The sequence below is a fragment of the Peromyscus eremicus genome, chromosome 22, assembly GCF_949786415.1.
Source record: "Peromyscus eremicus chromosome 22, PerEre_H2_v1, whole genome shotgun sequence".
NCBI lineage: Eukaryota > Metazoa > Chordata > Mammalia > Rodentia > Cricetidae > Peromyscus > Peromyscus eremicus.
In genome coordinates, this window is record NC_081437.1 from 23407069 (window position 1) to 23422795 (window position 15727).

At 53.0% G+C, this 15727-nt stretch overlaps 1 protein-coding gene across 1 annotated transcript in view; it reads right to left on the reverse strand.

Annotated features, from left to right (window-relative positions):
* Positions 1–4545: 4545 nt before the first annotated feature.
* The window catches only part of Kcnk3 (potassium two pore domain channel subfamily K member 3), a 36999-nt gene continuing 25817 nt past the window's right edge, over positions 4546–15727 (reverse strand). Inside the window, exon 2 of the mRNA XM_059248392.1 lies at positions 4546–6083. Coding sequence (XP_059104375.1) covers positions 5146–6083 — 938 coding nt within the window. The 3' untranslated portion in view covers positions 4546–5145. The remainder of the gene's footprint in view (positions 6084–15727) is intronic.

A 15727-nucleotide genomic window follows, 5' to 3' on the forward strand; every position in this document is an offset into this window, starting at 1 on the left:
GTTCACAGATACACATGTACATTTCTCCATATTGGTTGGAAGGAGGGTAGGGCAGCTAGAGGTTTTTGTTACAGCATCAGAGGAAACACTGAATCCACCTGAGACTGGCCTTGTGGGGTGAGGTGGAGAGGGAGCCTTGGTCTCATACTCCTCAATGGCCAAACCTTTTCTGAAGACAGTGACCACTGCCAGGCAGTGTCCAATAGGATGAGGACACAGGCTTCATCCACGTAGCCATGAGCCTGGGTCCCAGGCTCAGCTGTGTTACCAACACACTGTCTGGTTTTGGACCAGTGTGCCGCTCTGCGCCTGTTTTGACTTGGTACATAGTGAGCTTTGCTTGTGTATTTCATATTGCTACAGCTGTCAGTTACAGATGGGTTACAACATATTGAGGCTTAAATCTACTGGTTTGTTTGTTTATTCATTCATCCACCCATTCACTGAGGATCTTGTGTACCCCAGGTTGGCCTTAAACTCACTAGGTAGCCAAGGATGACCTTGAACTCCTGATCATCCTGCCTTCACCTCTGGAGTGCTGGGATTATAGGCATAAGCTGCCACCTTTATGCGGTGCAGGGGGAGCAGACACAGGGCTTTGTGTATACTAGGCAAGCACTCTGCCAACTGAGCTACATACACAGCCCCTATATCCTTTAGACTACAATGGTGGACAAGAGGGATGGATGAGACCTATTTCTCTCTCAGCGAGATGGTGACAGCGGAGCAGGTCCCAAAGCGCGCTGGGGGATCCAGGGTGTGAACAAGCGTCAGGCAAACAGAGGAGCTGGTGTGCGATGAGTTTGAGTGGCCCCAGTTTAAGTAAAAACAAGCAGTGTTTTGGCCGTGGGACCTCTCAGAACCTTTACCGCACTAAGAAGTTTGTGGGATTCCAACAGTGGGTGACTTGTGCGGCTTTCTATCAAATTCCTTTGAACCAGGACAACCCTTCTCTTCCCTTTTGGTGTTTTGAGACAGGCTAGAGGCAGGCTGACCCCAAACTCCCGTCAATCTTCCTGCCTTAGTCTCCCACATTGGGGATTATAGGTGTGAGTCACCAAGCTCAGCTAAGCACCTTGCCTATGAGTCACCTGCTGCATACTTAGAGAGGCGCTGTCATGGCATCCCTCTTTTTCTCTTGGCTCCTAGGAAGCTTGTTCCCATTGATGCTCACCCAAATCACCATATATTTGTTTCCCACGCCCTCTCCAGTGCAGGTTAGCAGCTTCCGTTATTCCTGTGTCTTTCAGTTCAGGTAGCCTCAGGGGTAAAGAGGACGGGGTTGGCTGTGTCTGGACATGAAGATCCTGTATTAATTAGTGCTGAGCTCTGGGGAGCTGTGGGTGGGGCTGGGGGTGCGGGTCCCCTCTGGGAATCCCTGCAACATCTGTTTGCGGTAGCTTTGCCCAGGTGATGTTGAAAGGAGGGCAAGAATCATCATGTTTGTGTCCTGAAAACACTGCTTGAGAAAGTACCGGTGACCTTGTGCTGGCCACCCCTGACCTCCAGAAGGACCCACCTTGGCTGACGCTGCATTTCTGAGAGCTAAGAGAAGCAGGAGCCTTTGAGCCCTGATTGTGATGGAGTAGTTTTAGGAGTAGGTGAGCCAGGGTTCTGCTGTGCCCACCCTGAGGGCAGCAGATTACCAATGAACATGCCCTAAAACCTTGGGATGGCCATAGGTGCATCACAGGGAGGCTGGCTGTATCTTAGAGAGGTCGCAGGCTTTACCTCTTTTTTTCTTTGAACCCAGAACCTCCCTCCCCACAAATATGTCCCCTTCTCTCTTCAGTTGGTCTACGTAGGTAGAAGGGAAGGTTAGGGAGGTGTGCCCCCAGCCCCAGCCCCTTGTTTCCTCTAGTGTGTGTGTTGATCTGAAGATAGCAAGCTATGGATGGGTAGAGAAAATCATCGGAGTGGGCCACAGCTGGCATTTATACAAGGAACGGATATGCGCATACTGAGTGTGGCAGGGTGGTTGTGAGTCATGATGTGTAGCGAGATTGTGGTGCCGAAGGTATCACTAAGGTCCATGCTCAGGGAAGCCTGGAAGCCCATTGGCTAGTTGATTCAGGTGCTGGCACCAAATGGGCTGGGTCTATCTGCTTTCTATATATCTGTCTTGTGCTCCGAGGCCCATTCTCAAGCCTGAGGATGCTGAAAAACATACCCTAAGGAAAAGTACTTGTGATGTGCCCCTTTTGAAAGTGATTGTGTGTGTGTGTGTGTGTGTGTGTGTGTGTGTGTGTGTGTGTGTGTTGGTGTCCATCAGGCCACTGGGGGTAGGAGCCTCTGCTGAAGGAGGTCATGTTACTCCCAGAAGTCCTGTTTGACTCTGCAGGCCAGGTGAGGAGGGAAAGTGGGGGAATCTCCAGCTTTGCTTCTAATCCTAGGTTGCCATTCACAGGCTGTGTGACTCAGGGCAAGTGACTTGTCCTTGTTGGCCTCAGGTTACTTATGTACAGAAGGGGGACAGGACCCAGTCATTTCTAAGGTCCTGTTCTCATAGTCTGTTCCAGGATGAGATCGAAGAGATCGGATCTTCTGAGAAACTACCAAGGGAAGCCAGGGTTGACTCCCGGGTTTTTGCACAAGGCTCCAGAAGCACTTTTGATCAGCCTGAGGGGAATCCACCAGCCCCCTGTGGGGCAGGGTGAGTGAATGGCTAGGCTTGAGCAACTGAGGTGACCAATGACAGAGGAGCCGGAACCAGAACCTGGTCTCCATGGACAGCATTTATTAGGCGCCATTCTCAATGTGAAGACAGATGGGCAGGAGCTGCTGAGGGGGGCCAGGGCAGCCACAGCCTGGGGACTTAGGGGCTGCCCGGGTGGGTGTGGGGCATGTCACCCACACATATTGCATATTCTGTGGCAGTGTGCCCAGGCATAAGGCATTGGGGAAGCAGAAAGGCTGCCTGCAGTGGGAGGGGGTGAGACAGGGAGTGACGGTGGCTTTCTAGTTCCCTAGGCAAGACCCTACAGGAGACAAGCAGTCCCCCATGCTCAGAACCCTAGGGCCACTCTGCCGCCCTCCCCCACCATCTCTGCGACTTTGGTTGCGGCTCCCTCGGATCTGACGGGACTTGACCCCTCGAGGGCGGGGTCACACACAGGACAGAGGCAGCGAGCACTACCCCTGCCCCAACATAAACACAGACAGCACCTCTCCAGCTCCTGGGTCCCACTCCCCTTGGCACACGGGCCAGCTCTTCCACAAGGACAGGGGAATACACAGAGGTCAGATTCCTTCCACCTAGGGATCGCCAGGGCCTGGAGGACATGGTGGGGCTCGATCTCTAGCTTGTTAAATCGTCAGGCTGGCCTTACTCAGCAATATGGAGCTAGGCCTGGGAACAGTGAGTGGAAGGCAGCTGGCGGGGGGTGGGGGTGGGAGGGGGTGTTCCCTTCCCCCTTTTCCTGGTGCCGGGGATGAAACTCAGGGTCTCAAGCACACTAGGAAAGTGCCTTACCTCTGAGCCATACCCACAGCCCCACACATACCCTTCTGTTGCCCTGGGCACTACCCACCTCTAGCTTGTTCCCAGTAGCAAGCCAACAGTCTGCCACCCCCTACCTGGGTTGCAGGTGGAGGAGGTAGAGGGCATACCAAAGTCCAATACATTCTCTCCCCTAGAGGGGCATTCCTGGCTATGGTGGAAGCCTTAGTCTAGCAACTTAGGATGCAGGTGCCCATCCTGGCTTCTAGTCCAGGGATAACGTCCCAGGATACGCCTGCCAGCTGTCTGGGCCCAATCCCTGAACTCTCAGAGTTGCAACTCCTGGCTTTTAGTCCGTGAGACTCAGTCCTGCTTACCTCGGTCCCAAGGACTTCCCTGCTTGTGAACAGAGACAAGGGTCCAGTTAGAGCCGCAGTCTCTGGGCTAAGAGTAGCAGAGGCAGAGCCATGGCAGAGGGGCTCTGACAGGGGGCTCTGATTCTAGTTTAAGCCCCAGCTGCCTACACCAGGCCAGGGTGCTGCCCGTTGCTTCTGAGAGTAGGCTGGGCCAGAAAGAAGAGCACTTGGGCTGGGAACAAGCTTGCAGGTTCTTGTTCCCCTTCAAGACTTGCATCACCTGGGGCAAGTAATTTTACCTGTTTTCCTCTTTTGAAAAAAAAAAAAATGGCCATAAGAACTGCCCAGGTGACCTAACCCGAGTGTTAGTACACTCAAATGAATGTAGGCAGGACAGGGTTTCCGGTGCTAAAAAAAATCACTATAAATGGAAGAATAGGTGAGCAGCCCGTGTAACAGCAGCCAGGGACAGACAGCAAGCGGGAGTCTGTGTTTCAGATTCCAAGGGCAATCCTAAGGCTGGAGTCTCCCCGGAGCCCTGAGCATGACATCAGACTCCAGGTCGCTCACCTAAGGATGTCGCCACCTTGCAGAGTTGGAAGCCAGTCTCTGTGCTCACTTTGCTCTAACTCCTGTGGCCTGCCACTTTTTTTTTTTTTCCCTGTCCTGCCCTCTGGGGACTAGCTTTAGGGACCACTGGGATTTCCTTTTTTTTTTTTTCTTCCATAACTGCATAGCCATGCAAAAAAAAAAAAAAAAAAAAAAAAAGACACAGAAGGTAGTGGAAGGCTGGGAGACGTGACTGGAGATGAGAGAGCAAGGTGGGATTGAGTGGGGGGTGACCTGGACAAAGACACCATGGGCTTTGGAGAACCCAGGGGAGGTATAAGTAGAGATGAAAAAAAAAGAAAAGAACAGAACAAAACCAGAAAACAAAAAACAAACAAACAAACAAAAAACCCGAGAACAGAAGTCCCCTCGGGAGGTAAGGGTTCTGGGTCCCAGCAGGGCCTCTGAGGACTGCGGAGCTTCTCAGATTTCTGAAAGGCTCTTAGTGGCTGCGGTCCCCACCTCCCCACCTCCCAAGTTTCACATTTCTCGGAATTGATCGGGCTCTGATGGGAGCTCCGGGGGTCCTCAGAGCCCGGTCTCCGGCTGGCTGGTGCAAGCCCGCACAGTTGGAGATTAGGGGCTAGGAGAAGAATAGAGGTGGTGGTGGTGGTGGGCTGGGGACGTCCCACGGGGCCCGAAGGCGTCTTTGGGTGGGGCCTCCTGGTCACCTCCTGCGGCTTCTGCAGGCAGGACCCCCACCCCGCTGGCTCACAGGTGCTGCAGGCCTGGCCGTGTGGTTCACACTGAACTCCTGCGCTTCATGAGGCTGCGGAAGGTAACCAGGCTGTGCAGGCCCGTGGACACCGAGCTGATGGCCGAGCGCTGCGTCCCGCTGCACAGGCAGGGGTGCGAGGGCGTGTCGCTGTAGCGGCCACCGCATCCCGGCGACGAGAAGCTGTGCTCCACGCACGTGTCTGACGTGGAGAGGTCCCGCGGGATGATCATAGGGATGGAGTACTGCAGCTTCTCGCGGCTCTTGTACCACAGGCACGAGCACATGGATTGTAAGTGCAGCACCTCGGCGTAGACATTGCGGAAGCCGCTGCCACCCACGCCCACACCCGCGGCCGCCGGGCACATGATCGGGTCGCGGGGATGCATGCTGTCGCTCAGGCTACCGCTCAGGCAGCTCAGGCCCCCCAGGCCACCCGCCTGGCCGTTGTGCGTGAGCAGTGCGCGGTGCTCCTTGTCACGCTTCTCGTCCTCGGCGTTCATGGTCATGAACCGCAGCACCACGAGGTTGAGGAAGGCGCCGATGACCGTGAGGCCCGTGAGGATGTACACGAAGCTGAAGGCCACGTACTGTGGCTGCGTCTGCAGCGCCTGGTCCTTCTGCAGCGCCACGTAGTCGCCGAAGCCGATGGTGGTGAGCGTGATGAAGCAGTAATAATAGGCCTGGAAGAAGGTCCAGCGTTCATAGTAGGAGAAGGCGGCGGCGCCAATGCACAGCGTGCTGATGCACGACACGAAGCCGATGAGCACCATGTTGGCCATGGACACTTCGGGGTGCCGCATGCCCAGCCCCTTCTTGGCACGATGCAGCAGGTACTTCACCATGGTATTGATGCGCTCACCTAGGCTCTGGAACATGACGAGTGTGAGCGGGATACCCAGCAGCGCGTAGAACATGCAGAACACCTTGCCACCGTCCGTGCTGGGCGCTGCGTGACCATAGCCTGTGAGAGAGAAGAGAGAAAGCATACACTGTGGGACTGGCCTGGCGGGGGTCCCTCCTCCTCTGCCTGGCCCCTTCCTTCCCCACCTTGCAGGTTCTTGACCTGCCCTCCCCCAACCCCCACCCCCACTTCTGTCTTTGCTAGCTGTGGAGCCGTGGTTAGCTTGCATCTCTGAATATGTAGACCAGGCTGGTTTTGAACTCACAATGATCTTCCTGCCTCCGCCTTCCAAGTGCTAGGGTTACAGACATGTACCACCATGTCTGCCACCGCAGCTGGCTACTGAGCCTGCCTTTCAACACACGGGCACATCCGTGTCCTGTCGCGCTTTGGGCGCCAAACCCTTTGTAACACCGGAAGCACTTGGATGATAATCCCAGAAGGCGGAGAGGAGTTAGCGACTTTCCAGGTCACACTGTCCAGAAGTTTTAGCAGTCCGAGTTTGAACTTGAATCTGTTTTCTTGAAAACACGGGATGTCTCATGCCTCTGGGAGAGGGGAGCTGGTTGCTGGTACTTGCTGGGAAGTTTGTCCACCCGCGGCTGATGTGTGGGAATGGCAGGCAGGCAGTTGAGAGCTGGCTTCCTGTCTAATACCTGTGGGCTCTGCCATGCTCCCTGTCCTCTGTGGGCTTTGGTGCCCATGGTTATAAGGGGAGATGGTGGGATGGAATGGCTTCTGATATGGTGATGCAGTGTGGAGGGAGAGAAACAGAGGCATGCATGGCTTCTTGCTTCTTGACCATTTCCCTGCCTATAGTCAAAGCTCATTGGGGCAGGGTGGGGCAGGGTGGGGTGGGTGATGGCCACTGGGACCTTGCAATTTCCCTGGGCTGCTGGCCTAGCAGTGCCCTCCCCCACCGCGGTAGCATGAACCCATACTCCAGGTTTTCCACCCTGCCTGGGACTGAGATCTGCCCATGGGACTTGGTCCAAAAGTAGGCTCTGTCCCTGTGAGGGTGGGACATTGCCCTTGGCAAGGCAGGAGTCCTGAGTGTCCTTCAGGTGTGTTCCTGTCACCAGCTAGACCATCTCTACGGTCCTCTCCTCTCCCGTGTCTACCCTCCATGCTTTGCATGGACTCTCCCCATCTGTGAGCCAGGCAGAGTCAAATCCACCCCCTCTGAGCTGATCATCAAATGACTACCAGAAATTCTGCCCTGAGCTGGGTGTAGTGGTACATGCCTGTAGCCTCAGCGTGTGCGAGGCTGAGGCAGGAGAGTGAGAGGTGGAGAGGCAGTCTGGGCCGCAGAGTAGACCCTTCTCAAAACAATAACAACAAAATATTCCTGGCTGCCTGGGAGAGGTGCAGAAAGGACCCTGAATGGGAACCAGAAGCCTTGAGCACAAGTTCTGGCCTCGTTACTTGTGGCTTTGTGACCTTGAACTAATGACTTTCTGTCTTTGATCATGTCTCTTTATTTGAAAATGAAATCTTCTGTTCTGGGCACTCATTTCTCCAATCAGACCAGAGAGCATAAACACTTCAGCTTTTATTGAGATAATTATGAGATTGAAAGAATGTGGGCAGGGTTTCCAAGTTTTCCTCTTTTCTGACTCGTAGGGAATCTCAACTAAACACTGCTTCTTTCAGGCAGTCTTCCTGAATTCCTCCTAGTGCTTTATTTGGGTGGTTCTGAGAAGGCTCATCTGTGACCTCTAGGGCCCCCAACTATATAAAACTAAACATCAACTTGGGAGGGAGCCCTGGTGAAACTATAATGGTCCCCTCTAACTTCTGCCTTCCAAGGGAGTCCCAAATACACTTCACAACTACATTTCAAGCCGGGATGTTATGAGCTTTGCAAGTTTTCCCATCTGTAAAATGGGGCTAAATATGTCACATGCAGCCAGAACTTTGGGGGAATAAGTGAGATGATGTATGTGATGCACTTAGCCTAGAGCCTGGCCCATCTCAAATGCCCAACAATAGTTCCCTGATTAATAATGAAGGAGGTGGCAGAGAACTCTCATGTTTCCAGGAGATCTCCAGGCTTGGGAGCAGCTGCTTTCCAGTAGAACCATCTCTGCCAGCCTAGGGCCATCAGAATCCTAAAGCTCAGAGAGGTCTAGGAACAGATGTTTGGGGTGTGAAGGCTTCAGGACTCCTTAGAATGGCTCCCCTGCCCCACCCTGCCCCCCGGTGCGGCATCTAGCCAGTGACTGTGTCCCTTCATCTGCCAGAGGCTGCACAGTTGAGCGGTTGAGCCACGGGGCCTGTGCCTGGCCTGTCTGCACCCTGGCAGTGTGAGAACAGATTGTGCCCGCCAGCTTGGCCCCACAGCCAGACCACAACTCACCTCGACAGCCGGGCAGCTAGACAACCAACCATCAGCTAGAGTGGCTTCTTGTCCTGTTCTTCCCCCTCCCCCAGACCAGCAGCACACACTATATGGACCCCCACAGGACACTGGGGGCAGATTTCCACGGGCAGGGCAGAACGTGCATACGGCCCCAGCTGTGTGACACTGGGCGAATCTCTTTCTGTCTCTGGGCTCATTTGCCTTGTCTGCACTTGGGGGCTGGGTGGGGACCTAAAACTGCTATTCCATGTCCTGGGGACCTATCAGATCTGCCCCAGGGAGTAAAGGAGACAAATGCTTAGGAGGGGGGATGTCTTCTGGAACCTGTAGAGTGCAGAACTGACAGGGGCCCTTGGGAAAGCACCTGAGAACACAGGCCAAGAAGCAGGGCCCTGTGGGAGGAGCCATCCATAGCCACCACCAGATGAAGGAACCCTTTCATATGGCCCTCGACCGCTTACCAACTTGCCCTGGGTTCCGTTAAAGACCACAGCTTTTCAGGAAAACCTAGTGCCCACCTGCTTGGCATTCTCTGCTTCACCCTGCTGGCCATGGCCCTCAGGCACTGCCCTGGAGCCTCACCTGGCACCCAGAGGTGCAGCTACCCGCCCCTCCCCCACGGTGCTTCCTCCCCATTCATCCTTCTGCTTCTGCCCAGCTCCCTACCCCCAAGAGGGGTGGTGCTCAGAGCTTACTTTGAACCATAAGTACACCCCCAACTTGGTGACTCTTAAATCGAGTGACTCATCCAGGCCTGACCAGAGGTTCCTACCAGGGGCGGAGCCAGTGCCTGACCTTTGGGGCTGATGGCCAGGCTGGCCCTCACTCCCTACAACAAGTCAGGGTCACCTAATCAAAAACTCTCACCCTTAGGATAAAAATTTACCTTTGCCCTCACTAACGTCCCCCAAGGTCACTCCCGTGACTGACTTCTGTTTTACAGCTGGGATTGAGAAGTTGGGAGGGGCCTTTTGAGGTGGCTGTGGCCACTAGGCATTTCTGACTCTGTATTCACGCCACTGCATGTCAGGAAGGGAAACTGAGGCCCAGAGGGAAGCCCAGTCCATGTGAAGCCTCAGCCTGAGGCCCTGTCTCAAGCCAGATGAAGCACAGTAGAAATGGGAGGGTACTGCCCGGGAGATGCCCTGGAGACAGACGCTCTTCGTCTTGGGGACGAGGGTGAGCATGCCCATCCCTTTGTCTGCCTTATTGTCACTGGGTGAAAGGGCAAAGGAGCCACGAGGACCTGCTGACGTGGGTGCCTTGCTTGGAGGACTGCCAGCTAGGGTGGAGTCAGTCCCAGGGGACCCTGGACTTCTGGGAAGTCACTGGGAGTTTGGCCAACCCTGTCCCCCTGCAGCGGGGCAGCATTGTGCCTAGTTTGGTTAAGGGAGAAGGTAAAAAGAATTACCCATTGCTGCCTCCTCAAGCCTCTGGTTAGGAGGGGCTCTGCCATTTCCTCTGGGTACCAACACACACAGGGGCTACTCTCTGGGGCTAATGCTTTGGGTACCTTCTCCCAGTACCTGGTGGGCCAAACAGCCAGAACTCATATCCTGAACACAGACTCTGGTGGTGGTCTCTCTGAGCACCCTCCAGGACTCTCCTCCTCTCCCGTCTCCCACCCTGAATCCACCACAGATGTAAATAAAGGCGCTTAGTGGTCATTTGGTCCGGTCCTGGTGTTGTATGGATAAGCCACAGAGGAGCAGAAAGAGAAAGCAACATGCTCCAGACCTGCAGCTGCTAAGTGCCGTGAGCAGGCTGTAAGTGCCCAGGACACTCGCTTCTAAAACTGCGTTCTGGCCGCTGCTGAACATGTTCAGGTGTGGCCGGAGCTCTACCCACTCAGTCACAGCCAGGGCTGGCGAGTCGTCAGGGGAAGCAACTTCACTAAGAGGTGAGTCTGGGACTGACTAGGGGCACAGAAGCCACTGGGATCCGCAAGATGGCTCAGTGGGGAAAGGCATTTGCTGCCGACCCCAGTGACCTGAGCTTGATTCCTAGGACCCACGTGGCGCACGCCTTTAATCCCAGCACTCGGGAGGCAGAGACAGGCGGATCTCTGTGAGTTCAAGGCCAGCGTGGGCTACCAAGTGAGTTCCAGGAAAAGGTGCAAAGCTACACAGAGAAACCCTGTCTCAAAAAACCAAAAAAAAAAAAAAAAAAAAAGAAAGAAGAACCAACCCCCCACAAGTTCCTCAGAGTGTTACACATACAAGTTCTACACATACACCATAGAACACACACACACACACACACACACACACACACACACACACAGAGTATATGTAATTAAAAAAATAAAACTCTTTTAAAAAAGAATTTGACTAAGGAAGCCATGGCTGGACATAAATGTTAATTATTAGTATAAATATTTTAGGGCAGCAGGAAGCTAAAAGATGGCATTGGAAGCCTCAGGCCTCTGTTTTCTTCCTGGTGTTAAGGACTCAGACATTGGTTGTAGCTCTGGCTTCTAGAGACCTGTGGGGCCTGGAGGGGTTGTCCCTCCCCTAGTCCCCCCTTACTGGTCTCTTCTCCCAGTGGCCTGGCTCCCTGTACTCAAAGCAGAGCTGTAAACGCTTGGTAATAGCCTGGTCTTGGCCACCTGCTCCCCACTGGCCTTGGGAGTGTGTGAGCTTGCTGCCCGCCTCCTACCCTTGGCCTAGCTGGCCCCGAGGTGGGCCCCTGGCCACAGCTTCAGTAGAGCAAAGTGTGGGGAATTGGAAGGCAGGAGGCTAGGGTCTGCCCTGAGCTTGGCGAGGACTAGCTTTGTGTCCTGGCCTGTCCCTTCCCCCACCCCTGGTTCCTACCCTACCTATTTTTTTTTTTCTGTTCTGAATGTCATTTAGTGTTTGCTCTGTTCACCCACCCACTCACAGGATCAAAGATTCCATTTGTGAAGTGTTGATCAAATGCGCTGTTTTACTACGCAGAACAGGCGCCACTGTAGATGATTGTTAAGACTCTAATTAGTTTATTTCCCCCATGGAAATCAATTAAGAACCCACCTGTCAATCAGAACTTCAGATGAGCATGGGATAATTGATTCTGTGAGACAGGATGAAGTTATCCTTGTACGTTGGAAATGCTGCAGATAGGCAGGGAGTCTGCAGTTCAGGGACACACAAAGACCACAGGCTCTGCAGCCCAACAGCTCTTCACCTTGGCCAGGTTCCGGGAGCCACAGAGCCTCAACTTCCTCGTCTATGAAATGGGTACAGTGAAGTATGGACCTCATATAGTTGTTGTGGAGATTTGGTGAACTAGTAGACTTGAGATGTGACTGTGAATATATTTGGGCCCCCAAGATTGCACACCCATTGACGTTCCTCTCAACACCTACGCTGTATGATCAGTATTTTTTTTTTTTTTTTTTTTTTTTTGGTTTTTTTTTCGAGACAGGGTTTCTCTGTGTAGCTTTGCGCCTCTCCTGGAACTCACTTGGTAGCCCAGGCTGGCCTCGAACTCACAGAGATCCACCTGGCTCTGCCTCCCGAGTGCTGGGATTAAAGGCGTGCGCCACCACCGCCCGGCTGATCAGTATTTCTTAAAGGTTCATTTCCTCAAATACCAGTGCCATGGTATGTTAAGGGTCGGATAAGAAAAGGGGTTTTTGGCTCAATTAAATTGGGGAAAATAGGGACTAAGCAGGATTTTTCATCATGTGACTTCATTGTCACAGGGTCATACTAGTCCGTGTTCCTGTGCAGAGGTGGAGAATGTGTTATATGTTTCTCACATATTTGGCCGTGGAACGTTTTTCTTACAGTGCGTATTGATAAACAAGGGTTCTTCTGAGCATAGTTTGGGAAGCACTCCTCTGTTACATCAAGAACTTCTGAGGTCCTTCTTCTAGGCCATTCTCTGACTCTGAGCCTCTGATCCCCATCCCTGGGCCGATTAGAACCTTGGCGGTTCCTGGCTGTACTCTGTCTCTTAGCAGACTCGCTTATCTTGAGTAAATACGGCCCTGGCTAGGGCTAATGTCTGTCCCAAGGGGAAGATGAATGAGGTGACCTGGGGTGTAAGACACCCGAAGGCTTTGCACACTGGGTTGAAGCCGGAAACGAGGGGTCGGGGAAGAGGGGATGGCCTGGAAGGGGGTGCGGCCTGGGCTTGTTGAGCAGAAGGAGGGCAGTGTGGGGCTCTGGGGAGGGCCTACTCCAGCAGGTTGGAGAAGGGATCCCTGAAGGGCCGCTTGCCTGTGGGTGGAAAGGGGCAGTCAGGCTTGAGCCACGGGCACCGGGAAAAGGTGACTTTTGGGGCTGTGACTCCTGAAGGGCTGCAGGTCTGGGGACAGCAGCAATGTGGAGCTGAATGGGTGTGTGAAAGGAGATGAGATGGAAGGTGTGTGGCGCTGGTACCCAGGCCCTGCTCTGAGGGCACCGGGAGGGGCAGCTGGCCTAGTGGACATTGTAGAGAGTGTGTGTGTGTGCTCTCCTCTCCTCTGGAAGATCCCCTCAGACACCATCTTGTCTAAGAAGCTTCTAGGACTTCCTCAAAGTACCAGGAGGGCCTTGCTCATGCCCTCCTTTTTTGCGTCCTCTCTCCATGGTGGAGTCCACAGAGTGGCAAGTCCCTTTGGTGTCGTGCACAGGGCCTGGCGAGGGGTAAGGAGGGGGTTGGGCAGCTGATTAGCAATTGCTGTTCTATCCAGAAAGTCAAAGTTCCAGAAGGTAAAGGCTCTGGAGTCTGTGCGGTCTGTGATGGTGACCCCCAAATGCCTCCCTGCAAATTCTTAATTTCCAGGAGGGTCAGCCATCTTAGGATCTTTTGTTGACTCACAGCCCTGGCCCTTGCTCTGACCCCTTCCCCTCAAAACGAAGCCGACTCTAGGCTCCAAAGGCATCCCACTGCTGTAGGCCCGGCTCAGCCAAAAGCTAGGTCTGAGAAGCCACCAGGGTTCTAAGGACTTGGGCGGGGATGGGGATGAGCATGCAGAACTGGGTCTGGGGTTTGTCACCCTCCAGGCCAGAACTCCTGGGAAGGACAGTTCTGCAACAAGGCGTCCATCTCGTCGTCTCTCCGCCCTGCCCCTTCCCAGGGCCTCTTCGTCCCATCCCAGCATCTCCATTTTCAACGCCTGCCCCTCACTCTGCAGCAGCAGCTCTGTCTCACGGACCCTTCTTGACTCCCTGGCTTCCCCCTCACTCTCGAGCTGTCTCCCACCCACAGGTGTCTGTCCCTGTGACTGACTGGCGACCTCTTAGGCAGAAGAGCTCCAGTGCCCCGCCCCCAACCTCCCAGGCCCACGTGGAACGGGGGAGTTGAGAGGGAGGGTGCTGGTGTCATGGAAAATCCCTGCGGCAGCCAAGGCCAGTGTCTGCAGACACAGTCTGGCCTGCAGCCAGGCCTGCCTCAGGGCCCAGCTCCTTTGGGCCATCCACCCCCCAAGGCTAGCTTTGTCCAGGGGCCTCATAGGTCTAGAGCAGAGGCTTCAAGCAGGGTCCTCAAGAGGGGTTTGTGCTGCAGTGTGAGGGTTTGGGTGGTTCAACTTACCCATTTTTCAGAGGAGTAAACTAAGGCCTAGAGAGAAGCAGAGGACCAGATCCATGCCACAAGTCACTGGCAGAGTGAGGAATTGAATATCCTGGTCTATCCTCTCTGCCTTCCCCAATGCTGCAGAGGGGTGCAGCCTTGTCCATTCCCCCAGGCCAAGGAACAGTAAAGGCAAGGTTAAAAATGCCCTTCAACTCAAGGCTGGCTTGTGGTTGGGCTACACTCTAGCTTGGGAAATACAGCCAGGAGAGGTAGACCAGATGACCAAACCCAGGTCCTTGATCTCAAGACACTGTCCACATGCAAGTAAATCAGATGAAAACCTACGGTGGAACACTTGAAAGGTTCCTTGTTTTCCCCAAAGCAAAGGTAATTACAACACTAACTACTGAGAGATATGACAGAGTTGGCTAATTTGAGGAGTGATTAAGATACCGAGCAGAAGGAGGGACGGAGGTGAAGAACCCCAGCTGGGGTGTCAGGGAGAACTACAAAGAGGTGGCATTTGTCCTGATCTCTGAAGAGTTGAAGTTTCCCATAGGGGGAGCTGTTGAAGTTAAGATGTACAAGAAGAAACATTAGGGGCAGAGAAAATGGCCCTGGTGGCACTGTCACCAATGTGTAGGGACCAGCAGAGTCTCCCAGGGAAGTAGTTTCATATACACAGCAAGATCCTTAGAAATGCATCTACCCAGGACCCGGTGGTACCACTTCTAGGAATCTCTGCTGGGAAAATAACCAGAGATCGGAGCAAAGATTTATGAACATGGATGTTTATAGCAGCATTTTCATTGTGAAAAATTGTAAACACTCCAAATGTTCACCAATAAGGTTTAGTTAAACATATTAAGGTATATTTATGGGGTGGAATACTGCGCAGCCATTAAAGTGCTATTCCTGAGGAGTCTCTTAATTACATAGAAAACCACTGTATTATGTCAAAAAACAGTAGGCACAATGCTTTCTGTATAGTGGGATCCTATCCTAAATCTATAAAGACGAAAGGTGCATATGCATACACACAGGGAAAGAGCTAGAGATGTAACAGAGAGCTCACAGAGTTTATCCATAAATAATGAGCTTATTATTGATTTTAATTTCCTTTTCACACTGTTTTACATGTTCTACAAAACATCCATTATGATTATTTTTTTATAGTACTGAGGGTTGATCCAAGGGCCTTGCACATGCTGAGCAAATGTTCTACCATTGAGCTATATACCCAGCCCTCTACTACTTTTAGAGGTAGAAATACATTAATAATAGTAACAATAACAATTTATATTATTAGGCAGGGTCTTACCACATTGCTGGCTTGGGACACCTAAGGCTCAAGTGATTCTTCTGCCTCAGCCTCCTGAGTGCTGGGACTACCAGCATGCACCATTGTGTGGGCCTAGTCAAAATGGCAAAAAAAAAAAAAAAATCTAACAACAACAAAATCTTCCTGATGTTCCTGCAGCAGGAAGTTTGATTGAAAAGTGAGAGTTGTTTGGGTGGGCAAGGGTTAACATGTGCAGAGCAAGACTCTTACCTGGAAGACAATGCAGGAGCCCTTGGCAGCTCTGAGTTGGGGAAGGGACAAATGCCCAAAGAGATACCATTGTAAATTTCCTCACATCCCTGGGTAGAGGGGGAGTGGGCGTGGCTGTGGGAGATTGGGAGCAGGGGGCTTTACTGGGGGTCCTCAGCATAGGAGGACCTATGTTGACAAGTGCTCAGGCCTGACCTAGAGGGGAGCAGAGAACTCAGGGGTTGAGGAAGGAATGGGGAAGGGAAAGGAGGAAGCGGAGGAAGGAGATGGAATGGATACAGTGTGTGTGATGCCTTTGTGTTCAGG